The sequence below is a fragment of the Sturnus vulgaris genome, chromosome 9 (genome assembly GCF_052056855.1).
Source record: "Sturnus vulgaris isolate bStuVul1 chromosome 9, bStuVul1.hap1, whole genome shotgun sequence".
Classification (NCBI taxonomy): Eukaryota; Metazoa; Chordata; class Aves; order Passeriformes; family Sturnidae; genus Sturnus; species Sturnus vulgaris.
Window position 1 is genome coordinate 25065984 of NC_142251.1, and position 26635 is coordinate 25092618.

The following is a 26635-nucleotide window of genomic DNA, read 5'->3' on the forward strand; positions in this document are numbered from 1 at the left end:
AATGCAGCTGACTCTTACAGAAATTCAGCACAATATCCTTCCATAAAACCCCAGAAGTTTCTGTATTTCAGGTGCCAGCTCATCCCACCTTTGCGCTTCGTAGCTGACAGTAAATCATTGGCATTCTCCAGCTCCTTCTCCAGCTTACTGATCTTCTCTCTCAGCTCCTTTTCCATGGCAGCTTTTGACTCTTCCACCTCAGCCAAATGCTCCTGGGCTGCTTTATTAGCTAAAATTAAATCAGACAAGCAGCTTATGTGTTGTGATTGATTTTTATTTTAAAAGTATCAAAATTTACCTGTGTACCTTAAATTTTACTTTATATGAACCACTGCCTATCACCTTTGCTTAGAAAAGGGCAAAAATATGAAACTGTCCTTAGCAGTGAAAAAGAATGTAAACTAAAAAGCTAAAGTGAAGATGTATCTTGCAAAATTAGACCCTTTCATCAAAATCCATACTAAAATTCCAGGGGTATCTGCAAATAGTTCCCCAACCATCAGTAAATTCAACTAGTCAGGTACAGTTTTTGTTACAAAGGGACTGGTATTTCCATCACCCCAAAAGCCCAACGAAATTCCTTTCAGGAACACAAAAACCCCATTTTTCAGAGCATTAAGGTACTCCAAGGAGCCCAAATGCTCTCCTCCCTTTGCCAGCTTACCTTCCCCTGCTTCCTTGAGGAGTTTGTGCAGCTCTTCCACTGCTCCTGTCAGCTCATTGCTCTTTGCTTCTGAGTCATCAGCAGCACTCTGAAGAAAGCATTTTAGCCCACTTTTAGTACACAGCAACAGCAGCCCCATGTTTACCAGAAAGCTTGAACTGACCACAAACTATGAACACAGTTTTCTGCATAAAATGCTGAAAGATTCACCTAAGTTGTTCAATTCTCTCCATGTGGATTGTCTCAATTTGATGCAAATTGCTTGAGAGTAAGAAGCCTCAGACACTGATTTGATTCCCAATATAATGTATGGCCCTTAGCTGTTTACAGCTGCTGCTGGCTCTTTCCTTCTTCTGACTAAAGAACACTGGGAATTTTCAATACTCCATTTCAAACAGTCTGAAAAATATGATATTTTTAGGGACTCACACTACATAACAGTTAATGTTTCTTGCTTCCAGCTTGAAATCTCCCAAGTGTAAAGCTGTAAAATGTTTATTTGGATATCTGTGCAAGAAAGCTCACAAAGCAGAGCTTAGTGACCTGTGCACTAAAATGTGCAAACCAAAGAACAAGCAGTTGTACATTTCAGCTGACTTAGTCAGAAGGTTACAGGGTATTTTTCACTCTTTGAGCAAACAGAACAAATATTACTTGTTTAGATAGTGTGCCTTTGACACAGTACAGGACATTCAGCTGAGTCCCAATCAAGTCACCAACACCTGCAGTGTTCAGAAATTAACTTCTAACGCAGAAAAGTTTTCTCCACAGTCATACTTTCCATATAAACTTTTACCTTCCAAGAGATCCTAAGACATAACCACATTTTTACATGAAGACTCAAAATAGTTGGCAGAAAATTACTATTTCAACCCCAGTTTTGCTTATTCTCCAAGATAATCCAAACAATGTAAGAGTAATTGCTGATTACTACAGCAGCAAAGAAAACAATGTTTTTCATGTTTCACAAAGTCCTGCAATGGAAGTTAGCCTTCCCACATCCAAATCTTGTGGGGAAAAGAACTCCAAATTGGCCTGCATTATGTATGATTCGGCCACTACTACAGTTATAACAGAATTAAACTCACCTTATACAAGTTGGATAATTTAATGTGGGCATTCAGTTCGTTGTGGAATCTCTCTTCCATGCTTGCCTGCTGCTCTTTTGCCTGGCAAACGAAAGAGACAGGGTAGGGGAGTATTCCACCATTTCTATTTCACTCATTTTATTGTTTGATTTGTAGAAGCAATTGCAATGCTGTTTAACATATTTCAAGCTGTCTCACCTCCTTCAGTTTATTCAAAAGTTCCTCGACATGCTTCTGGAGGTTTTCATTTGACTGCTTCAAGCTGTTCACCTGTTCCTCCATTCTGGAAACCTACTCAGAGAAGAAATAAGAAAACTACATAAAATTTTTAGTTCCTAGTCCAGTTTATTCTGGAATATACTTGTCTCATTGTTTTTAACTTAAAAATAAAAACAAACACAAAAGCTGCTGAAAGAGCAAAAAGGGCCACTCAAATACAGTCATTGAAGTATTGGCTTTGATTAATACAGTTAATCAGGTAGTACAATTTCTAAGAAACAACAACTCAGTAATTACATTACCTCCTCCTTTTTGTTCTCCAGACTGCATTTGAGCTCCAGGATTTCATTGCCTTTCTCCCTGGCAGTATGGAGCAGCTCTTCTGTTTTGGCTTTCAGCTCAGCATTCAGCCATGTGTTCTGGTTCTGCAGCAGCTCTTTTTCTTGCTCCAGCCTTTTCTCCCGGTACTGAAAAGAGAATTGCACAGTGTGATTATAGTAGTTCCAGAGAAAATAAAGCAGCCAATTAAACTATTCTGATTAGAGGAGGAAGAGCAAAAATGTACTGTAATTTGATAAATACAGGCAGTGCTCCTTATTACACTGGTAGTAAGTTACAACTACCAAGCAATGAGAAATTGCTGCCATTTGAGTTAGTTTCCTCCAAGTTTACATTAGCTGGGAACATGAACTAGATTAGTAGCTTTTTAGAGGAAATTAATTATGATATTGAGGTTTTTGTCCTTTCCTTCTCTCTTTATGGAGTTTATTCTGCCCAGAGAGTAATGGTAAAGGTTCACAGCTAATTATTTTTCTCCTTTATACCTCCCTTCATGGATCTGGAGCTCTTCCTAGCAGGAAGGAGCAGCCACCACTGCCACCAAGAAGGCCTGGACATACTTGCCCAGCCTGATACCCCCTATCTTCTAGGAATACAGATCTCACTTCTAGTCACAGCTCCCAGTTTTATAGTAAAAGAATTTGCTATAAATAATAGGTACTCACTTAACTTACTTTCCAAGGAATCATAACAAAATGATTACATCACACACAAACAGTGCAGAACACACACTGTGCTTATAAAGCCCTACTCACCTTCATGGAAACATCTGATGTTTGAAGCTCATCCAACTTTAGCTGAAGTTTTGCCTTTTCTGTGTTTGCCTCTGCAAGCTTTTCATTTAAGCGTTTAACATCCTCTGCAGGAGGGAAATAAGTGTTAGAAAAAGCTATTGTGTAACACCTTTAATTACTAAATTGCAAAGATTGACAGCAGGCAAGATAACTTTGTATGTAATTGTATGTTGGGCACTAAGATACTGTATAAGGCACATTTCAAAATTGAGAAAAACAAGCAGCAAACTGCTGGTTTTCTGCTATTACTGTGTTATTTCCTGGTATTTATTGACTGTGTTCCTGGCTGTACCATTTAAATGTTCAACTTCCTGAGATCGCCTTTCAGTTGTTCGGACCAAGTCCCTCTTCTCAGCTTCCAATTCTTCCTTCTCTCGACTTAACTGGCTCTGAAAAAGATTGCAGAAAGGCAATAAAGAAACGTGATCAAGTCTTTGGAACTGTTTGTAGCCACTACCTACATTCAGAATCACACAGCAGTGAGCTAAACTTCAGTGAGTTATCCCAGCCAACTGAATATTGGGATAAGAAGCTTAGAGTGGGCAGACAAATCACAATGGAGCTGTTCAAAACTGCATTTCAATTTAATATTCTTGGAAAGCCAGCTGTGATAGTCAAGAACTTACTGAAACAGCTTTATTTGGTTAAATAAAAGGGGTAACAGAGTAAACAAGGAATGAACACATGCATCAATATAAAAATCAAAGCAAAGTAAATGATCTTGGATCGTTGACAGGCTATGCTGTCTCTGCCCTCAAGGTATCACTTACAAAGCACTTCAGGCAGGCCCTGGTAAGCTCCTCTGGGGAAACAATGAGATCCATCTTCTCATTGTGGAAAAAAACCCCAATCTAACACACTTGCTTTAGCTTCTTCTTCAAAACTGTTCTTCTGCTGATCACTCAGCTAAAGTGACTCATCCTGCAACCCAGTGACTTTTGGGCATTAACACAAGCAAAACTCTGCCAGTGTGGGAAAGGATGGGGAAAAACAGAATTCTTGTCTTTACCTTTGTCTGAAATTTGGGGGTTTGGTTTTAAAGTCACTTCACAACAAGTTTCAGCTGGAATGGAACAATCCATCCAAACTGAAACAAAAGCTCACCTGTCATTCAGTTTGTTAAAATACCACCTTTTACTTGAAAAGTTCCTGCAGTTTTCCTGCACACACGCCCCAAAGAACATGTAAACATCTCCATGAGCTCATACTGGTACTGATCCTGATACACTCCCTTGGGAACTGAGTGCATTCTGTGCTGCAAAGGGCCAGGGGAGCCACAGGATTTCAGCTCCTGGCCAAGGCCCAGCAGTACCTGAAGAGCTGCATTCTGATCCTGGGCAGCTTCCAGCTCCTTGTTCTTCTCATTGAGCACCTTCAGCTGCTCATCTGGGGGGAAAGGAACAGCAGTGAGAGATCTCCACTAGAATGTGACAGAACTCACTCTCCAAACGCAACAAAGTCAAAATTTCCTTGACAAACATTTTTAACAAAAGAGAGAGAAGAATGCCAGACCTCACCCTGGATGGACCAGGGGTACTGAGGCAGACTAAGGCAATCTTAGATCAGAAGCACCCTTCGTGAGAATCAATACACAACCCACTGTACTTACTACCCAGCAAGGGGCTTTTTTTCCATGAGAACAAAAGATTCCATTAAAAAAGGCTGACTTGAACACACCACCAAAACACATCTCTATAAATGCAGCTGATGAGAGATTTTCAGCTTCGGTGTAAAACCTGAAAGCAGCTCCCACAACACTGGACTGAAGGGTGAATATCCTGCCCAACACTTATGGATGTTACATAGTTACACTTACGAAGCTTTTTAAGCTCCTCCCGTAGAGTTTGACATTCCTGGGTCTCATTTACAAGTCTCTCCTGACTCTGAGCCAGCCGCTTTTCCACTTCAAAGTATTGTTGCTCTGCAAAATAACAAAGTCATCTCAGTCATAATAAATAATTTTTTCTTTCTCTCTCACCTTTACCAAGGATCATTCTAAAGAAAATACATAAAAATACTAAGATGTAATAGAATTTGAAGGAAGGAAAAAAACCCAAAACCAACCAAATAAACCCCAATATTTTTGAAGGCAAAAATCTGCATTTCCACTTTGAAGGAATGTGGTTTAAAACACACTGCTAGCATGACAAAGTGGTATGTTTCCACTAACTGTGATATGTTTCAGCCTGGTCTAGTGGAAGTTGCCCCTGCTGATGGAATGAGATGAGCTTTAAGATCCCTTCCAACCCAAATCACTCCATGGTTCTGTGAAATGACCCATCAAATAAGAGCCTAATTAATCTGAACAGTTCTTTAACATGTTTGATGTTACCAGAGACATTGTATCAGCCCAATTATACAGTGTGGGCTCATCAGCTTAGAACTTCTTTTACTTCTGGAGTATTTCTATACATATACAATAAAATCCACATAGCCCCAGGTATCAAGGGATTTGATCTGGAGAAACTTTTAATGAAGACTTCTTAATATTAATTCCTGGGTTCTATTCCCTTAGCAATTAAAATAAAAGAGAATTAGATGTGAATTTTTGTGATTTGGAAGAGTAATTGTGTCATGGAGCTTCAGTGTAAAACACTCAGTAAAAGCAGAACTAATCCCACTCTTGGGCAGGATTGGCTTCTAAGGAAGCACTGAGGGATGTTTGTTTATCTTCTTCCTCTCATACATTAGAATTTCAAATAATGCTGCCCCTCCTGCAGAATGGACCTGGAAGTGAGTAACTTGCTAAAATCTGTGGGTTACCTTAATTTACACCACACTGTAGTAATATATTTATCAAGATTCCTACCATGTAAGAGACTGAAAAGCTAAAAGGTAGAAGTTTACATGAGAAGTGTGTCACATCCTCTACAAATTAACTCATATTCACAACCTCACATTCTTGTCTCCTGCTCTCTGCTGGTATTGCTGTTCTGTGATCAACTAATCTCCAAATCAATATAAAAATATTGATTCCATCAGGGTCATTTAACAGAATGGAATTTCACAGTGAAGTGTAAACTTAGGGCTGTCTGAGAGCTGTGTGAACAAAGCTGTATTTCTCCTCTGCAGCGAGGACCAAAGCAGACTGAAGCACCGAACTGTTTAGGTTGGAAGAGACACCTAAGATCAGAGTCCAAACCATTGCCCAGCACTGCCAAGGCCACCACTGACCCATGTCCCCAAATGCTACATCCACACGGCTTTAAAATCCCTCCAGGGGTGGGGATTCCACCCCAGCCCTGGGCAGCTGTGCCAGGGCTGGACAGCCCTTTTAGTAAAGGATTTTTTCCCATCATCGAATCTGAACTTTCCCTGATGCAACTTGAGCCCGTTTCCTCTCACCCCATCCCTGTTCCCAGGGAGCAGAGCCCGACTCTCTCCGGCTGTCCCCTCCTGTCAGGGAGCTGTGCAGAGCGACAAAGACCCCCCTGAGCCTCCTTTTCTCCAGGCTGAGCCCCTCCTCATCAGACCTGTGCATACCACTAGTAGTCAAAAACCTAACGAAAAGCTGTTGTTTAACCCCATTTCACATGCAGTTTTAACCCTGGATGTGTCTTAGCAAGAGAAAAAAAAAAACAAACAAAAAACAAAACAGAACAAAAAAAAAGAAAAAAAAGCCAAAGCAAAACTCCAGGAGCCAAAGCGAGAGACAAACACCGATCAGGTTCCACTGCAGGCCCCTTCCCAGCCCCCTCCCGGCCTCACAGCCCCCAAGACACGCCCCGAGAGCCTCTGGAAGACAACACCGCGTTCCGTGCTGTGCCCCCGCCGCTTCCCTGAGCCCGGGGACCGCGGCCGCTCCGCGGGCCTGCCGCCCGCACTCACCGCTGTCCACCTTGAAGCGCTCATGACGGGCCCGCAGCCCGTCGATCTCGCCCTGCTGGTCGCCCAGGAAGCGCTCCAACTTGCCCTGCACGGCCCGGGGCAGCTTGGCGAGCTCGGCCCGCTCCAGGAGCTGCTGCAGCACAGCCGCCATCGCTCCGGCACAGCACGTCCCGCCGCCGGGCGCGCTTCCGCTTCCGGCACGGCCACGCCGTCCGCCATCATGGATGTGGCGGCAGCGCCGCGTTACCGCCGTTACCGCCGTTACCGCCACAGCCACCACAGCCAGGATAGGAGACCACACGGTCTCGTCGCCATGGCGGATATGGAGCTGTCTGTGCTTCTAGTGTGTCCCGTGTCATCGGGAGAGGCACGGGAAGGGCTGCCGCTTCCGCCACTCCCAGCATGGCGGTACCGGGGCTTTGCGCCCCCTCGCGCACCCTTTTCCCGCGCTCCGCTCGGCATTTCCGTGCGTCATCTCCCTGCGCCGCGGCGCTTCCCGATGGCGTAACCGGCCACCTCAGTGCTCAGCTGGGGCACGGGCGGCTGCCGAAATTAGCGGTATGGAGCGTCTGGGGATGTGCAGGTTCTGAGCCCTGGCGGTCTGGAGGTACTGATCCCAGGCATCTGGGAGTGCTGAGCCCGGCTGGGGGGGACCCGGCTATGGGGGTATGAGTTGAGGTGGGTGTGCACCTTCCCTGTGGAGGTTCAGGATGCCCTTTGCTTCCTCACCCTATGCTCCTGGGCTTCAGCTTTTTAATTCTTAATTCAATTTGGCAGAGCTTTCCAGGCATGAAGGGGTTTTCAGACCAGCCCTACAGGGAAGGAGGGGAGTCTGTGGCAGTCCCCAGTCCTGGGTTCTCTGGGGGGGAATCTGCAAAAGCTCATTGGAATGTCTGCAGATGCTGTGCTTTGAGTGCTTGGGAATTGGAATGGAAGTGGTGTAAGGCATGTTCAAGTACACGTGTGGAATTTAGCAAGTCCCTGTATAAATGGAACAGCACATCCTTCAGAAGTATAATGCAGCAAGATACTGTTTCTTGAAGGCATTTCAAACTTCAAATCCTGGGTTCAGTGTTGGGCCCCTCATGACAAGAAAGACATGGAGGGGCTGGAGCTTGTCCAAGGAAGGGAACGGAGATGGGGAAGGGGCTGGGGAGAGGCTGAGGGAGCTGGAGGGGCTCAGCCTGGAGTAAAGGAGGCTCAGGGAGGACTTTCTGGCTCTGCACAGCTCCCTGACAGGAGGCTGCAGCCGGGGGGTCGGACACTGCTCCCAAGGAACAGGGACAGGTAAGAGGGAACAGCCTCAAGCTGTGCTAGGAAGGTTCATATTGGACGTTGGGAAAGTTTCTTCACTGAAGGGGCTGTTCGGCCCTGGCACAGCTGCTCCGGGCAGGGGTGGAGTCCCCATCCCTGGAGGGATTTAAAAGCCATATGGATGTAGCATTTGGGGACATGGGTCAGTGGTGGCTTTGGGGGAATGGTTGGACTCAATGACCTCGCAGGGATTTTTCAATCAAACAATTCTAAAGGATTTTTGTGTGAGACTTGTTCTCCTTTACCCATTGCAGTGTATGTACCTTTTTGCACTTTATGCATTGTGTGTTTTGTAGGTTGGAACTACAACAGCTCACTTAAACCTGGAGCCATGGGTAGAACTTATCTTGTCGAGGAAAGTATTGGGCAGTACCTAACAGAGCTCAGTACAAAGGTGAAGCCATATGTCACTGGCCTGTTGATAGGGCAGGTAAGTGTGGAATTGTCCTTCCATTCATTCCTGTGGATTGGGGAAACCCCTGTTCACTAGTCTAAAGGTGTCTTTGCTTCTACTGATGTTTTGGCAAGTGTTCCCCACAACGGGACTATGTCATTCGGGCTGTGCGAACCCCTCCCAAGGAGCAGCAGCAGGAGGAGAGTGTGGGCCCTCCCAAGCTGGCATCCCTGGATGAGGAGTGGATCACCACACACGCCAGTCAGGTGAGAACTCACCCTGGGAGGTGACAAAGGGGTGGGAGGAACGGGAGGGCAAAAAGATGGACACAAAGGATCTCGGCCCTTGTGTCATCTTATGCCCTTTTCTCAAAGTGACAGAGCCTTCCTAATCACGCTGGGCACAGATGTTTTAAAACAGAAATACCCTTATTGTTTTCAGGTTTTCTAATGAAAGGACACTTGATATTACTGAAGGGAAGACAGTTGCAGGATGTGTTCCTTCATGGAGAGTGTCCTGAAAATCAGTCTCTCTTTGTTCACTTCTGCTCTTGGTGCAGACTGGTCTCACCAGTGGTTTTTGATATCTCGAGTTACATGGTCTCTATATTGCCAATCCTATTAATAAATGTTCTTTTTCAAGGTGTCCAGAATGCTCCCTGGAGGGTTGCTGGTTCTTGGTGTGTTTATGATTGCAACTCCAGAGCTGGCAAAAGACAGTCAAAATGCTTTGCGCAAGGTAAGTGGAGTTGCTACTGGAAGGACACCAACATCTTTAGCTGTGTGTGTGAGGAATTTTCTGTTATTGACTTGACTAAAATGCAGTTGTTTTGTAGAGTTATTTCACAAGCCTTGTGCTTTGATGTGTGGGTTTGAGACTGGAACCTCAGAAATCCCTGTCCTGTGGGACACTATTTGTTAACCTCCCGTTTGTTCCTGCAATAGCAAATCTGAATTTCTGTTTACTGTGTTTATCCGTATTTAATGAATGTGGCTTCTGAATTCTGGCTTAGGGAAAAAATCCTCAGGGTTTATATTAAGGTAAATCCTCGTGGCACATGTGCTAGTGATGTTAACATGTTAGCTTTCCTTGTCTGAATAAGTCACTCAGTTTAGAGGTGTTTACTTTAGTGAAAGATCTGTAATTCTGATTCCTTTAAGAGAAACATCTTGTCTAGAACGTGCACACTTGATTTAGGGGTTTGAGTTCAAATTGAAAACATACTCAGAACTATCTGATAGACTAAAAATGCATTTTTGTTACAGTATTGGGGTATCTACTACCATATTTGGTTTCTGTTCTGAAAATATAAGTTCATTTTATTCATTTTTCTAATATAATCATGGTGAGTGTTTTAACCATGAGCAGGTTTGGCAGCCTGAGACCTAAGAGTCAATTTTGGCAGTTCAGTGTAATTACATCTCAGTTGTGCCTAATGAAACTGGTAACTGCCTAAAAGGTGAGCTGTGTCCAGCTGATCAGTGACTGCTGAATTAAAAATTGGGGGGGATTTGTTTTTTATAATTAGTAGCTATTTTGCACAGCTTTCCTGACCTAGCTGATAGGCACAAAACTGTAATATGTCTGTAAGAACAAAAGCATACAGGTTGGACACAAGAATGTGTATGCTTGCTTTGGTTTATAAGGGAGTTAAATTAAGAGTTTCACAAGCCTCTTTCACTTTGGGGAAAAGTGCTTCTGAATCCCTGCAGAATGTTCTATTAACATCACGTTTTTGTGACATGTAAGCTGTGTTTCCTGCTTATGCATAATTTTGATATTGCTTGGACTTAAAATTTTAGTACAAGACTATTTTCCAGGAATTACAGTGCGTATTTTTGCAATATATTTTTGGTCTTTAGCTAATCTTCTCAGTGGAAAAGTCCTTGAGTAAAAGAAGGCTCTGGGAACCTGCTGAGGAGGAGGTCTCAGACAGAGCAGCACTTCAAATCTGTTCTGCCACAAAAAAGTATCCTTTGTGAGCAAGGTTTATTGATTGAAACTTCTACCCCAACCTCTTTTATCCAGTTACTACTGAATAAATAAGAATTAGGGAAGAGGAGGCTGTATAAGTTCAGCTAGACATGTATAAGTTGAAATAACTAAGATTTCTGATTAGCCATTGTTAAGACTATTGACCATCTTGTCCTCGCAAAATTTCCATCATTTCTTAGGAGGTCTGTCTGTGTGATGGCATCAAATTACACCTTTCCCAGTCAGTCTTGACTTGCATAAACTGAAAAACACCATCTAAATTATTGTTTGGCATGTTGAATTGCTGTTACCAGTGGTGCTTGCATGGAATCCCACAGCAGGCCTGTGGGATCAATACTAGAGCTGTTCCAGAATGTTGTGTCTTGATTTGAAAGACAGATGTCTGCTAGGGAAGGCAGGAGCCTCCCTTGGGATGGAGAATGTAAACCCCCTCCCTCTGAATTATTATAATTTTGAAATTGAAGGGCTCTCAGGCAAAGATATGAGGATAGGAATAACAGTTCTTTACTAGTATGTACGACAAGACAAAGAAAACCAACAACAGCTCTGGAATTGATAACAAACAGAAGCAGGGACCCCGTGAGAGCCTTCCCGGCCGAGATGGGGCAGGAGGGAGGAGAGGCTTCGCTTCACAAAGCCCTGGGACAGTCGGTGCCGGTGTCCCTGCAGGACTCTGAGGAGCACCGAGCTGGAGCAGCAGGAATGAGCAGAGATGCCGGGGTGGTGGCCGAGGTGTCTCAGAAGCTCGGCAGCTGCAGCTGGAGCTGCGGGCAGTCCCGGCAGGGCAGGGGCTGCGGGGCTGCAGCGCAGAGAAACCCAGAGCAGCGCCCAAGAAGCGGCGGGGACAGGGCAGCGGCAGCCGGCTCTGAGCAGGGCAGGGAGAGGCAGGCTCAGCATTCCCGGGCACCCGAGCACATGGGGATGGTCCCCCTTGGAGCGAGCTGGGCAATAACAAGGTCTCGGTTCAGGGGCTGCTGTCGTGAGCAGAGGCTCACCCCGCAGAAGAAGCTCCGGGCTGGGTTGTGGTGAATTCCTTTCCCCAAGCAGCAGCAGCTTCCCAGCGTGTCCTCTGGAGCTGCAGAGCCAGCGAGCTGGCAGCTGTCCCCTGCTCTCCTTTTACCTGGGCCCAGCCAACCCTTTGTTTTCTCAAGTTCCCATAAGTACTAGCAGTCAATGACATAATAGGAGGAGAGAAAGCAAGCATTTTTGTCTGAGAGGAGAGAGAGATGAGGACAAATTACAAATTGGTGCCTTGGTGCTTCTGTCAATATATACCGATCTTAATTTGTTTGTAAGAGATGACACAGCATCACTGTGGTAGTTGGAGATTACAGGCATATGTTTTCCCACTTTTTTGCACTGATGAAAGGTGAGGACTTGCTCCAAAGCATAAATTAGCTCTACAAGGAAGTTTAGTAGAGGACAAAGTTAATTGTGAATTGTTCTTAGTTGTTCCCTTGCTTTTCACTGGATCTTTTTCTTTAAGTAGCACAGAGTAGTTTGCCGAACCTACGATGTGCAGGACCCAAAGGTAAGCTTGTCCTGCTGTGTCGCATGCAGCTTTTAATGCATGGCAAATAATGCTAAAACCCAAAAAAGCCTCAATACAGTGCTTTGGATAGATGCTTTATGGCTTTTTTTTTCTGCTCTCAGAGTTCAGCTAAACCAGCAGACTGGAAATACCAGAGTGCTCTGACTGCTTCCTGGGTAGCTTTGAGCTGCACAGTAAATGTGAACATCCACATTCCACTTCTTGCTACTTCCCCCAACCACGACCTGGAGAAGAATACCAAGGTAACTCACTGCCTGCACCAGTTCCTACACACCAGTAACCATACTCATTTCTCTGCTGAAAATTACATAAGAGAGGAAGAGTTGAAGAGTGCAGGAGAGGAGTAGGACTAATCAGTGGAGAATGTTTAGCAATTTTTCCTCTTTTAAATGTAAGCTTCTGCTGTGCTCATTGAGAAGTTTCCTTTGTTCAGATTTACATAATAATTGTCATGAGTGTCCCAGGTAACCTCTCTGGTGCCTTACTTGGTGAAAGGTTACAGCCAATTCATGGCTATGGGGTGCTTTTGCTATGAGTTGACTTTCAATGTGCTGCAACCGTCTCTACAACCCCCAAATCGCTAGGGTGGCACTTCAGTATTTTGCAATGCTTATTTCTTAATTTGTTCTGAATTTGGTCCATTTAAGGTTTACCTTTGGAAAAACAGGTTTTTCAGAGACTTTAAAACTCTCAGAGTAACTATTAAAACACATACTTCTATAAATTTCAGCGTGGTACTGTCCAACCCTTCAGTGAAATTCTTTCCTCTTTGTTGTGATTTTTTTTTTCTGTTTTCACTTACTTTAAAGAATGGGTTAAACCGATGGTCAAAACAGATCGAAGACAGTGTTTTTCTGATCAATGGCCAAGTTAAAGATGAGGATACAGAACTGCTGGAAGGACAGGTGAGTACCAAAAAAGGAGGAATTGAGCTCTAATAGATGTATGGTTGAACCTCTGTGTGACTGAGACATCTCCTGTGCAGTCTTTGTTGATCTGACTGGCTGTTCCAGGTAACCAATACACAGAACTGCTCCTGTTCTCAGCTTCATTCCTGCAGATTGCCCCTCCCTCCTCGGGCAGTGTGAACGCAGTAATTACGTGTGAAATGACTGAAATGTTCCTATTACGGGGCAAGGATTGAGATGTGAATGTGGGTGATGACATTCCAAAGACCTACGTCTGTCACCTTGTTGGCTCATGCATTCATCTCTCCTTTTTGTAGTTCTATTGTGGTTGGTTTCTAAGTGCTATTTTTCTCTCTCAAAGGCTATAAACTAGGGAACACACTATGCCGTAGTGAGGAGACTGCTTCAGGGAGTTTTTTTTCCTGTTTCATAACACAAAGAATTTTTTTCCCCTCAGAAAAAGTTCAGAGGAAATACTCAGCCCAGCACTCAGTTTTCTGATGTCAAGGTTCTGACACAGCTGGTAAGTTTTTAGTGGTTTGCAAATTATCAGCTTGCCTTTAAATTATAAAATAGAGGAAAAAATAAAATAACAAGGTTCTGAATTATTGTCTAGAAATCTTGCTCACTTATTCCTAAGACTTTTTTTCCCACCTGGATATTGAATGTGAAACTGATTGTCAACAGATCTGCATATTTTGTGCCTTCAGAAATTCTTGTGGCGTGATAACCACGTTGTCCATGAATTGCATAGTATAGCTGAAAGACTGGAAAACAGGTTATGGAAAAGAAGTCCTGTGACTAATTCCTTTGGTAGTAGGATACCTGTAGGTACCTGTGTACATTGATTTCAAGTACCTTTGCATCTGAAGTTCACAGTCACCCCCACACTTCAATCCACAGCTTGCCCTGGCTAGCTTGGACATTCACTTGGATGCTTTTGTCGGAAGTTCAGCTGCCAGCTCTGGATTAAGGCACAGATCCTGTGAGCTGAATCATCATCTGGAGCTGCTGGATCTATGTCAGGAGCTTCCTCCCTGCCAGAATCGTAAAGAACCATGAATTTGGTGCCCCAGTCTAGGTCCTGAAGTACGAATGTGTCCAGGCATTGTTTCATAGCCTTCTATGTTTTGTCAGGTGGTTCCTGGATTCTCAAAGTTGTGTTCAGTAAAACTAGAAGTGTTTCCAACGCCATTTTAAAGACTCCATTAGTATCTCAGCTTCTTTTGTTGTTACTGTCTATTGTATTGAGGTTAGTTGCTGCAAGGAGAGGAAAACTTTTTTTGGCAGAAGTGGTTTGTGGCGTTGGTGTGGAAGTTGTGCATCCCGGTGTTTCTAGGTGTTGTCCTGGAGTGCTTCATGCTCACGCTTGTTGTGGTAATTAGGGAGAGATTTCTAGGCAACAGTTTGATGCAGTTCTCAGTGTGACCACGTGTATAATTCGGTACTGATTGATGGGATGACTCCCAGCACACCCTGGGTTACACTGATTATGGCAAACATGAAAACGTCATTGTTCAAAAAAAGTCTGAAAAAGATTTGTCAATTGCAATACTGTTATTTGCCACAAGCCTGGAAAGTTTTAAAATCTCATAGACACAGGTGTTTTGAAACACCTGGAGAGATAAATGCATTTTCCATAATAGAAAAGAGATTTCCAGTCTTATCTAACCAAATAAATAACTAAAATGAAAATTGGTTATACGTGATGGGGGAAACAGGTTGTGTGTGAGCACCTACTATCGGTTTGCTGGTTCTGGTTTTAGTGACTCTGCTGCAAGTGCCTGGGCCTGGGATAAAAGTGGCTGTGTTTGTTCTTCAGTGCCAGGGCACCAGTGCCAGGTCCACAGCGACGGTGCAAGTGTGCAGTGGCTCCATAAACCTCCGGGGAGCTGTGAAGTGCAGGGCCTACATCCATAGCAACAAGCCCAAGGTTAAAGAAGCCATTCAGGTACTGAGCAGGGTCTTAGTCCAACAGAAACAATCTTCTGAAACACGTGGGACTTGGCATACCGATTTTTCTTTGCCAGAATGGTCTAAACTGGGGTCAAAATACTGGGCGGTGGGATTATTTTAGAAACCATCCATGTGGAGTTTGTTAGTTTTTCTCTTCTAGAGGTTATGTGTGCTGTGGTTAAGGTTGGGCTCTGGGGAGTCTTTGCACAAATTGTCAAAGAATTCTCTTTAAAAAAAGTTGAAGACTGTGTTATATTTGTAGAGGTAACATTCAGATTTACTTGCTGAGTAATTTATTTTTTTCCTTACTGAGTCAATGCCTCATGATTATTTTTGTTTGGTTTTACTGATAAATATCTAGAGGTTGTCAGTTCTTATCCCAACAATCCTAAAACTTTCCTTAGCTTTTCATTTGTTTCGTGGTTTTCCTTCTTGATACCAGTTTTTTTGATGTTAGCTTCTCTTTATTAATAAACTTATTTATTAGTTTGAAAATTCATACTACTTTTATTTTCTGGGAAACAGCTATTCTTTCATCATGGGTTTAATGTATGGGGCTTCTTTGGTTATTTCTTCCTGGTTAAAAGCTTTGCAAATAGCTTTGATATTCCTGATGATTTTACTGTGTCCTTGCAGGCTTTGAAAAGAGACATAATAAATACATTGAGTGATCGGTGTGAAATACTGTTTGAAGATCTGATTTTAAATGAAGGACCTCAGAAAAAAAGTAAGAAATGAAAAAAACCAACCAACCAAACGAGCAAAAAACCGTCCACCAACTTATATTTGCAGTGAATTTTGGTGGTTGTAGAAAATTCTGTTATAGTGAAGTTCCCATATGGTTAGAGCAGAATAAAAAGTAAAAGGTATAATTGCTGCTTGTCAGCCTTGACTTTTTCTTAAATCTGGAAATTTTTGGTTAAGTTTGTGTCCTTTGGCATCACAGCTTTTGCTCCATGTTTGTGTTCAGTTCCTGTGACCGCAAAATGCAATCCCAGCTTCTTCCTCACTCATTAGAAATTTTGTGATTTTTTTAAAACTTCTCTAGTTGAAACTCTTGTCTCTGAAGTTCCAACTGTACCTTGCACACTTTAAATTTTCATTTCTATTTTCATTTTTTAAATCCATGTATGGTGTTCCTATTAATATTGAGGTGTGTTAAAACTTGATAGAGACCAGATGTCCGAGCTCATGCCGCGACTCTTTAAACTCCTTTAAGTCAGTGCAGTGGTGTCGTTGTCTTATTGTTTTGTTAAAACCAAAAAAGAGTTAATTGACAAATCAATGGGAGTATCTTGGGCAGAAAGAGCCTTTTCCATTGCACGTATTTCTGAGTCCACTCTCTAGGTGGCACCCGAACTTTGTGGCTCTGAGTGTTGCACCTCTGCAATCATTTGTGCTGGTGAAATCCTGCTCCTCGGGGAGCTCTTACCTGCAGGATCTCCCAGAGCACTCCTGCAAGTCATTCCAAACAGGAGAAAAGCTCTACTTTGCGTTTATTGTCTGTTTTGGAGCTGCCGTGGGTATTTCTGGAGAGACTAATAATGTAAGGACATAAATCCATATCATAGCAGCCAACTAAACCAGACATGTCTCAGAGCAGGGTTTCTACACAGAGACCTTGAGTTCTTCTTTTGCAATGGCTTTATCTTATCCTCAGAGATTATGAAGGAATCTTATCATAACTGTCAAGGCTTTTATTGGGATGGTATTTCTCCCTCTTTCCTTTTAGATTTTGAGAGGGAATATCATGTCTTGCCTCAGAGACTGTTTGTCCCAGTTGCTGGATCCATTGTGATGCTCAGTGATTATAAGTTTGGTGATGAGGCTGCTGGAGAAATCCAGGAACGTTTTGTGGAGATGTTGGATCAGCCTGTGCAAGCTGAAGATATGCACATAGCTGAGGACATTAGCACAGGTAAATATCTGATAACCAGGGCAGGCTGGGTCAGGGGCTAGGAAAATGCTGAATAAGGGCATAGATCAGTTTTATCCAGCTATGCATATGCCTAAAGTCAACTTCATATGAAGCTCTAAGGATTTATAACAATTCATTACAGTTTAAATATATTGTGGGAAATGGTCTCATTTCTTACAGTTTCTTGGAACAGACTTCTTTCTCCTCTCAAATATTTTGGTTTTTCAGTGCAGCTATGGCTGCAGCCCATGAGCTGCTGTAGAAACATGAAGAGATGGTTAACCAAGGTTTGTATGTGCCACTCTGCTCATGAATTAGAGGGGATCCTTTACTGACAAATAAACACTTAAAAAAACACCCTGTAAAGCTACACGAATTTGTTACACGAATATATATGTCCACACTTTCAGTAGTTCATCTTTTTAGTGCTAAGTAGTTTTGAGACAAGTTGGAATAAGTTGAGTGATTTAGTCAATTCTACTGGTTTTTCACTACAGAATTAAAAACACTTTAAAAATTCTTCTAGCAAAACATTCATATAGTCTAATGTGTCTTTCAAGAAGTTTTCATGCTAAACCTGATGTTTTAAGAAACGCCAAATATCTTTCTTTATTCTGAGTGTTTTAATTTATGTACCAAATGCAGTACCCAAACCTGAAGATTTGTGGTTCAACCGAACAAAATTGAGAGCACTTTTCATTTTCTTCTGAATGTCTTACAAATTTATGGTCTGATTATGAGACTGCTATATTCCCTTTAATATTTTGCCATAATCTAGTTACTGGATTCCTCTTTCTGAATATGTCTGGTCTATATAATTCCCTGTTGGGTTTCTTTCCCTTGCAGTCTTGATTTCAATGTAGAATTCAAATATGACACTGAAATGCACCTAAAACATTTCCTATGGTCTTATGGAAGAGATTTTACTCCCCTTTTTTCCCCCATCAACATGCATATGAGCTGCAGGTTCCAGTGTTATAATTTAAGTAAATAAAAAATCCAACACTAATTCTCACATAAGAACTATGAACACTTTTTGATGTTGGTATTTAGGGACAGAAACTGGGCAATGTGACCATGACTGGCTGTGCAGGGTAAACTGAGAGTATCGATATTCTCCTTGGCTTACATGTTAACTTGGGGGGAGTTTTGAGTTTCCTAATTTCAGAGCTAACCATAAATTCTTGTCTTTCTAAATGAATCAGCTCCCCTTAGGCTTTAATTAGACCTGTTAACTGTGAACTGACTCATCCTTTTGAGGAGCAAGAGGTGTACAGGAACCTCAAGGAAAACAGGAAAGCCAATAAAAATCTCTCTGGCATTATTAGAGTAACTTTAATACTCCTAAAACTAATTACTACTGAGCTTTAAGGAATCAGTGTAGCTTAGAAAAGCAAATGAGTATTGTTGTAGCAGTGGAGAGAGGTGTGGGAGGAGAGAGGTGATGATTCAGTTCATCTTTATTGCTTATGTAAGACTGCGAGCTGCAGGTAGGAAGGAAACACCTTTCTACTCACAGCAGGGCATCCCAAAGATTAAAGCCAACAATAGGTGTGATTGCCACAAAAGGAGCTTGGGTGTTCTTGTAGTCTGCTGCTTGTAGAGTTAACTGAGGGGGTTTATATTCCATTTTTTTTAAAGAAAAGCAAATTAAAGTAGGTGTGTATTTTCTTTTTAAAAAAACCCCAAACACACAAAATAAGTGCACAGAAGAGGAGAGGAAAAAGCATGCAAGGGGGTTTTGGGATAGCCTGGCCTTGTCCTGGTGACCACCATAAAGTTTGTCCATGGAATGGGCTCTGTTAATAGCAGTGATATCAATAATGCTGTCAGCACAGTACTGTTGATTCTGATAACTAATGTTGAGGCATCAGTCACTTGCAGTTAAAATCACAAGTTGTTTATACACTTTTATCACATCAGGAAGGTAATTTTAGAAAGTCCTGTTAAAGGCATACAAAGTGTTCTGCATTCTAAAAACAAACCCCCATTAATTACGGGATTTGATTTTTATTGTTGCTTTGGTATGAAATGTCAAAGTATTGCTGTGAACATGTTTTTGTGTTATAATGAGAGTTTGTGGTTTCTCTTGTGCAAAGCCTTTTCCAGTGCATTAATTTGACTTTAGAAGCATGTGTTGTTTCTCTAAGCTTAGCTCTAACTTAGTTAATAATAGTCAATATTCAGTAATTGGTTTGTAGGGAATTTTGTCATCAGCCTTTCTGTTTGTGTCACAGTTCCTGTGGTCTGAGGCACCTACCTCAAGTTAACTGGAAATGCTGTTTCATACTGAGGTTCTCGGGAAACTGAAAGAAATAATTTTTTACTGATGAAAAGAATTCTCTAAAATTCAAGAACATGAGCAGGGTTTTGAAATAATTTGGGGTTTTGTTGCTCTTTAAAATACGCACTTTGGAAGAAGAGTATCTAATCAGTATAAGAAAAAGATTTATTTTTTAAGCAGCTTTTAGTCAAAACATTAATTTTTGAGGTCAGTTTTATGTGTTTACTGAACCTGGGCTCTCCTGCTGTCTCCTGCAGTTTTAGTCTCTTGACTCCTTGTACAGTTCTTCAGTGGGGACACCACTGGGTCATGATTTAAAATTGCTATGTGGAAAACAGAAAGTAAACCCTGAGCTATTTATAAATGAATGCCTTAAATAGCTCTAACACTGTAATTTCAAGGTATTTAGTGCTCTAATATAGGCTACTGAAAGCTCTGCATTTCTGATTGGCTTTACTATATCCCTGCTTCTCTTTGGTGCAGGGGGTAGGCTGATAAATACCCTGAGTGGATAGACAGAAATAAAACTTCAGCAGTCGTAATCACTTCCCCATCTTGGTTAGGAGACTGACGAATTAAAATTCATCTGATTGGTACTAGAAAACATCTGCTATGAAAACTCTTTTGTGTGATTTTGCTGCTCCACATGCAAATCTTCCAGAATGTGACAGCATAAAAGCCTGTGGTAACTAAATAGCTCAAGGGTGGTTCTTTTTTCTTTTTCTCTTCATCTTTTTTTTTTTTTCCCTCTGAACAGGTGAGGAATGTACAGCTGCTGTGATGTGCAGCCTCCAAAGGTCCTCTCAGCACAGGGAGGCACAAAGAAACCTCAAGTTAGAGAGCACAGGCCATCCTACCTGCTCACCAAATATGCAGCAGAAAGGAACCTGCTGGAGCTAGACTTCAGAGGTTGCCAAAAAAATGCAGTCAGATTATCCCAAAGTGGGATCATTTAAAACTCCATGCTAGTTAAGATACTTGCTGAAAAATCTGTATTACAACAATTAATAACTCCTCTACACTAGCTGAAGACTTATGATCAAATTTTAGGCAGCTGAGGGAGTGTTTTTGTGACACAAAGAAAATAATGATCTAGCCATGGCCTCATTGAGGACCAGTGGGATTCAGTGGGATATTTGATAATTTCTCTTCAAAAAAACACACTTTGCACTGAAATATTGTTATCTTGATTTTACGTGTATGTGCTGTTTGCAGAGAGATCTCCAAGCAATGTCTTTATATATCTCATTGTCCTGTTGAGTTTCAAATCAGACAGTTAGTGATTTTTCTGCAGCAGTGCATCCTGTACCAATGTGGTGGGTTTAGGGATAAAAAACCAAAAGACAGGTTTTAAAAGCCTAGTTTGGGTGTTTTTGTGTAACAGGTCTTGTGCAAGTTTGACTTAAGGAGATTTTGAAGATAATTATCCCCATGACTCAACAGAAACAACCTTTCTGATCACGTCTAGATTATCCATTTCTACCATAACTAATGACAGAGAAAGTACTTCATGAATCATTTGCATATGAATCACACAAAGGATGTGCCTTATTACTCAAGCATGTAATTTGTGATTTATTGCTGATGGACAACCCCTGCGTGGAAATTGAGATCTGTTTTTATTCTAATCAGTGTCCCATGCCTTCTAAGCCCTGGTACTGCTGGGGGTTAGGGTTTTGTCTCCTGACCACTCTGTTAGGCTTGTTATTTTATCTGGGCCTGCCTGTCTCATTCTTCCCAGACACTTGCAGCTCTTACTGCCATGACAAACACTTTGTCTTACCCTTTGCTTGTACAGAAGGTGCCTGTGGTTGTAGATTCTGAATTGTAATCCAAGCTGGAACGGGAATGCTGCAGATTGAAGGCCTTTAGCCCACCACCACCACGCAGTCTTGTCACTCGGGTGTATTCCATGGTGGCTCTGTGTGGCTCAAACAAGCTGGGCTGAAGGACTGGAGATTAATCCCCTTCTTTCTTTCCTGCCCCTCTAACAAGCTGGATATAGCCAAGGGATTAGGGAGATCTTTGCAAAGGAAATAGATACAGGTTTGAGTCCCATCTGCCTGGAAATAGACTCAAGCTCTCTCACATCCTGGCTGGGCAGACAAGGGATTTCGTAATTATTCCAAAGATGCATGAGTCCTCCATGCCCGTTGTGAAAGGATATTTTTAGGTCTTCAGAAAGAAACTTCTGTGCTTGGAAAAATGCATCTCTGTCTGTTGGGTAGGGAAGTGCTGCTAGGCTCATTCTCTCATGGCAGTGGAATTTGCATGTATCCTGAACTTGGGACAGATGGCTCTGAAAGGAGCCTTTGATCTTGGAAGGTGCTTAATGGTACGTTTTGATGGTTCTCTCTCGAGCAGTCAAATTCTCCCAGGCTATGCAAAGAGGGTTGGGAATGTTACTCTGGAAGCAGGATTTGGAAAATGAGTTTTGGAAGAGAAACTCCTGAAATGTATTTTGTTTCTTTAGTTTTACCCTTCCATCCATACAGCATAGTTTAGCACTGTGCTACTGCTGTTGTACACTTCTACTGCAATAAACTGGGTTTTTTTCTGCCATAAATACACTTTATAAGGTTGATGTGAAGTTCTTGTCCTTTTGCATTAATTCACTGTAAAACACAACTGTTAATTTTTCCCTTCTTCCCTTGATTTCCATGCAGTTGATATTTGCCCAGTGACTGACAGCCCAAGTGACACACAACTGGCACAGCCAACAAAAGCAAAGTTGCTGTTGAAGCTCCAACAAAATATGGGTATGTTTCTTCCCAGATTTTTGCTTTGGCAGTCCATAACCTGCAGTGGCCCCTTTCAGGATTGTTAGTTCCCACAGCATCCTAATTCTCAGCTCAGGAATTCAGGGAATACCAGCCACAGAACTCTCCTTTCCATTGCACTTCTCCATGATGCTGCCTCATCCAGCTCTCAGATCTGTCTGCACTTAATACAGCCCTCTTATCTCTGGGTTTGTTTGTATTGAAATAGTTACACTTTAGTCAACAAAGCAGTTGCTTCTGGTTTCTATTAATTATTATAAATACACTATAGTAACTGGAAGATTAAATAGGAGCAGTAAATACGTGTTTGTTTTGAATGTAAAAATCATCATTGAGGTGTTTTAGGGTTTTCTGTGTGTCTCCTCAGCTGCATCGGTAATGAGAATGCTGATAAAAGTAGTTTTTGGGGTAGCTCTTTTTGTTTCTCCTTGTGCTCATTCCCCTGACCCACCCTCCCCTCCCTGCCTGCTGCTGTCTGAGCTGCTGTTCCCTCACTGCCTGTTCCCTCTGGATTTAGGGCTGGTCGTGGCAGCTGCTGTTGCAGTCCTGGCATCGATTTTCTCCTTCAACTACTTCAGTGATTGATCTCCAGTGATTAAACTCCAGCCACCACAGCTCCTGGGAAGTGTTGGCCGTTCACAGGATGGAAATAACTGGGGTTAATATATTAGTAATTAAGAATTGTTGCCTATATCTCACCAGGTAGATGTGCAATGTAAACTGTAATAGTAGGTTCAGTTACCTTGTTCTATCCTACACTTCCTAAATCAAGTAGAATTATGCACTTAGAGAATCAAGTAGAGGGTGAATCAGGTTTACAAGAAACTAACCCTGTCACTCTGTATAAATGAATGATGATGATATTTTCTAGGGAGGTTCCCTTAAACAAATAGAGAACCTTCATGTTCTTCCTCCTGGCTCCTTTAATACAAAATGCTACTCCTGGTGTTTCTCAGGGTATTGGTAAAACCTGCATAATGACTTGGTATGACAACTCCTGCTTTAAGTGTTCCTTTGCTAAGGGAAATATTATTTTATTACAGTTAATTGGGGGGAAAATTAGTTTTAGTAAAGCCAGCATTTCACCATATGCATTGTTTTAGATAATACTGGCTAACTAGCATAAAATGCATACAAATAGTTTCTGAAAGTTTTAAGACTAGACCAAGGCAGCCTGTAGATAGGTTGGTTCAAGACTGGAGAACTCAGAAATGAATGAAATGCATGGCATTGCTGAGCTGTGTGTATGCTGCTGCCTTTGACTCAGTGCCTCCTGATGAGGATTTCTGTCTCCAGCTCCAATACAGTCATTGTTAGCTTGGAATTTTAACTATTTCAGCAACAGTTACACCTAGGCAGGCCTTGTGGGTTATCTTGTAAATACAGGCAAATTTTCAAAATTATTGCTAATCGGGATTTTTAGATTATAGACAGAGAGCTTTCCATTATGAGAGATTCTCCTGGGGATGTTGGCCAGTTACATGTTTACTTGACATGAGAAAGGTGGAAGGAGAGAATGAATTCTGGTAAGGCTAATAAAGATAATTTGTATATAAAATGTGATGCTTACATGGATCTGAACTGCAACAGAAAAGAATTAAAAGCATTTTAATACCAATGCAAGTTTCTTTTTTTGTTTGAAGGCAGTGGAACACAAAAAAAAAATAAACCGTTTGATTCTAAAGCATAATCAAGTGTGTACTGGAATACCTTTATTAAAGGCAACTCTCAGAAAGGTGTCTTGACTACTGTTACCTCACCTCTGTATTCTGTTTTTTACCTGTTTCGAAAAAAAGAGCTGCTTTTAGTGTTTTAAGTATATTTTGAAAGACAGTGTTGATCTTCTGTGCTCAACATTGCTCAAGTGGGGCCTCCTGGAGGAAGGTGGTGAGTATTTTAATGGAGGCACTGGGTTCAGCTGCTGTGGGCTTTATAGTTGCTTTTTATTCTGTGCCAGTGAGTGGAAGCAGGAATCAGGAGGTAGGATGACATCCAGGGGAGGCTGAGGGTTATTGAGAAAATGGGAGTAATTTTGTAACATGCTTCAGAATATGGTTGGTTTAAAAATTGCTGTGCTACAGTCTCTGTTAGAAGGAGGAATAGGGGTGTAGTTAGTAGAACGGTGCTGCCTTTTGGCTCTTTTTTTGAGAATAGGGTGTGCTTTTGGAGGTAAAATACAAAATGATTATTCTTTAGTTGCCTGTTACACAAAACTCAGCCACAGAAGTGAAGTAGAGCATCTCTGACACCAGAGAAGAAAATTGTCCTGAAACACTCTTCCTATAGTCATTCTTGTTTAGTACATGTGGTGTCAAAAATGGAGCTTGTTGGGATGTATTATTCCAGGGATCCTCTTGCAAAAAACTCTTCCTCTTTTCTCTTCCTCTCTGCAAGTTTATTCAGTGCTTAGTAAATGATCCTTTTCTTTGAGGTCATGGTCTAATGAATCCTTCTGTTTAGAACTAACTAGGTATTGGGGGATCTAATTTTCCAATTTGGGTTTGGAAGAAGGCGAAGAAAGAAGTTGCTCTGGTGGAGATTTTAGGTATGATATAGGAGAGACTTGAAGTAGCATCTGTGCAATAAGAAATTAATCAACCCCATCAAAGAAAAAATGAGTAATTTGACTTGTACCTACAGATTGAGCCTTCCAGTCATCCTGCCATGAGGAAATATAGGGGATGTTGAAGAAAGCGAGTTCTCACTTGTCTAAGAATTACAGGACTAACCAAGAGGGGAGTTCATTGTCCCATCCTTTCTTGTACCATTTTGTACCACTGATAGCATAAGAAAATGAGGGCTTTGGGATAAATTAAAATTGTGTAAGGAAAAGGGAAACAGCCTTTAAAAAAATCTATTTCCTGACTACTGCATAGCTAGCTCAGGTTTTATTGTAGGTTTATCCTTTTCCTTCCTGTATAATACTCCACAGCTTTCAGTCTGAGAAAACTCCACTGTGATTGATACTGAGCTTTGTTAGCTCATGTCCATGATTGCAGATAAATATTTATTTTAATATGTAAGAGTTCAGAGGAATGGTTTGGACTTCTACATCTGAAAATCAGGTCCTTCTAAATAGTTTTACAAAATCATTATTTTCTATGCAATAGGGTTTTAAAATGTAGTTTTAAAAGCCTCAGTGGTCTTGATCACTGAGGTTTATAATTCCTCACATCTGAGGGCAGCATTTGGTGTGATAAGTTGTGACAGGTTGTGATGGTTTGACCCCAGCTGCCAACTAAGGACCACACAGGGCTTGTTCACTTCTCTGGGGCAAGGGGCAGGAGGGTTGGAACAAAGATAAAACTCTTGGGTTGCAATAAGAACAGTTTAATAATTGAAATAAAGTACAATATAATAGTAATAGTAGTAATAATAATAATGAAAAGGGAGATAACAAAAAGAGAGAGGGCAGTACAAGCCATACAGATGAGTGATCACAGTGCAGTCCTTCACCACCCACCCACTGCTGCCCAGCCCGTGCCCCAGCAGCCTTCAGCCCCTCCTGGCCACCTGCCCCAGCTGGCACACTGGCCACGGCATGCCATGGTGTGGAATATCCCTCTGCCCCGGGGATCTGCTGTCCTGGCCATGCTCCATCCCAGCTTCTGGTGCAGCTCCTCGCTGGCAGAGCCTGGGACACTGCAGAGTCCTTGACTTGGGGTAAGCTCTGCTCAGCAACAACTGAAGCATCAGTGTGTTATCAAAATGATTCTGTACTGAATCCAACACACAGCCCTGTCCAGGCTGCTGGGAGGAAAAAGAACTGTCCCAGATGACAGCAGGACACTGGCATCTACCAGAGGCTTTGTTCTCAGTCTGAGCAGCAGTGACACCAGTGATAATTTGTTCCCTCCTCTGCTCCATCAGAATTATTTGGGGACTCAGGGTCTCTGTGACTTTGAATCAAAAAGAAGAGTAACCACACCCCAGGGTAGCAGGAAGGCTGTTCCCATGTGCTTATTGAAGCATTTACTGTTTGTTACTCAGAAACCTTCATACAGTAATAAATGTTTGAGTCAAATCTTGCTTTTTGTTTTTAAGGTTGGGGTTTTTTCTTGTATAAACTGATAAATGCTGTGATCAGAATTTTATTTGCAACTTCATTAGTCACGAGCTTCTGTTGAGGCTTGGTGCCACATGTTTGCTCTTTGATTTTGGTTTTTAAATTACAGGTTGAAGAAAATCCTGCTTAAGCACATTTAATCTGTCTCTTAAATTGGAGTTTCATCTTACTTCTTAGAGTAGCTACAGGTGCAGCTTCTGTGGTGTTATTGTTGGGGTTTTTTGCTTTCAGCCTTGTTCTCAAAAAAATGAAGCTTATGTGATGAGGCTGCTGATGTACAGCCTAATAGCTTTTAAACCAAGTTGGATAGAGGGAAAGTTCTCACAGAAGTTAATTTCCCACAACTTACATGGAGATTTTTTTGGTGTAACAAATTAATTTTGTGATGGACAAAAGATAATTATTTTCTACCTAAACTCCTGTAAGATCATTAGATTTTCATGCTGTTGGGTGTATCTGCAAATGGTCGATCTGCAAATATTCTGAAGAGACAAATGAAATGTTAGGATGAAAGTGACTACCTGAGGGGTCAACTT

At 42.0% G+C, this 26635-nt stretch overlaps 2 protein-coding genes across 9 annotated transcripts in view; one reads left to right on the plus strand and one right to left on the minus strand.

Moving 5' to 3' along the window:
* TPR (translocated promoter region, nuclear basket protein) overlaps nucleotides 1-7091 on the minus strand; it is a 33314-nt gene extending 26223 nt beyond the window's left edge. For all 5 annotated transcript variants that reach the window (XM_088170187.1, XM_088170184.1, XM_088170186.1 and 2 more), the window contains exons 1-10: nucleotides 6933-7091; nucleotides 4921-5025; nucleotides 4417-4490; nucleotides 3397-3493; nucleotides 3066-3169; nucleotides 2274-2438; nucleotides 1951-2043; nucleotides 1753-1833; nucleotides 665-752; nucleotides 89-229 (exon numbers count right to left, since the gene is read on the minus strand). In XM_088170187.1, the coding sequence (XP_088026313.1) occupies nucleotides 89-229; nucleotides 665-752; nucleotides 1753-1833; nucleotides 1951-2043; nucleotides 2274-2438; nucleotides 3066-3169; nucleotides 3397-3493; nucleotides 4417-4490; nucleotides 4921-5025; nucleotides 6933-7083 (1099 nt within the window). In that variant the 5' untranslated portion in view covers nucleotides 7084-7091. The remainder of the gene's footprint in view (nucleotides 1-88; nucleotides 230-664; nucleotides 753-1752; nucleotides 1834-1950; nucleotides 2044-2273; nucleotides 2439-3065; nucleotides 3170-3396; nucleotides 3494-4416; nucleotides 4491-4920; nucleotides 5026-6932) is intronic.
* A 315-nt stretch (nucleotides 7092-7406) lies between these two features.
* Nucleotides 7407-23723, plus strand: ODR4 (odr-4 GPCR localization factor homolog). 4 transcript variants are annotated; one of them, XM_014884303.2, is made up of 14 exons: nucleotides 7407-7539; nucleotides 8543-8676; nucleotides 8775-8906; nucleotides 9283-9378; nucleotides 10503-10609; nucleotides 12130-12166; nucleotides 12289-12429; nucleotides 12997-13092; nucleotides 13553-13618; nucleotides 14918-15046; nucleotides 15688-15778; nucleotides 16784-16969; nucleotides 21920-22012; nucleotides 22551-23723. In XM_014884303.2, the coding sequence occupies exons 2-14, from the start codon at nucleotides 8578-8580 to the stop codon at nucleotides 22616-22618; spliced, it is 1341 nt and encodes a 446-aa protein (XP_014739789.2). In that variant the 5' UTR covers nucleotides 7407-7539; nucleotides 8543-8577; the 3' UTR covers nucleotides 22619-23723. The 4 variants fall into 4 exon arrangements, with proteins under 4 accessions (XP_014739789.2, XP_088026315.1, XP_014739791.2 ...); XM_014884305.2 differs by having other exon boundaries at nucleotides 7408-7610; XM_088170188.1 differs by having other exon boundaries at nucleotides 7433-7490.
* Nucleotides 23724-26635: the final 2912 nt, after the last annotated feature.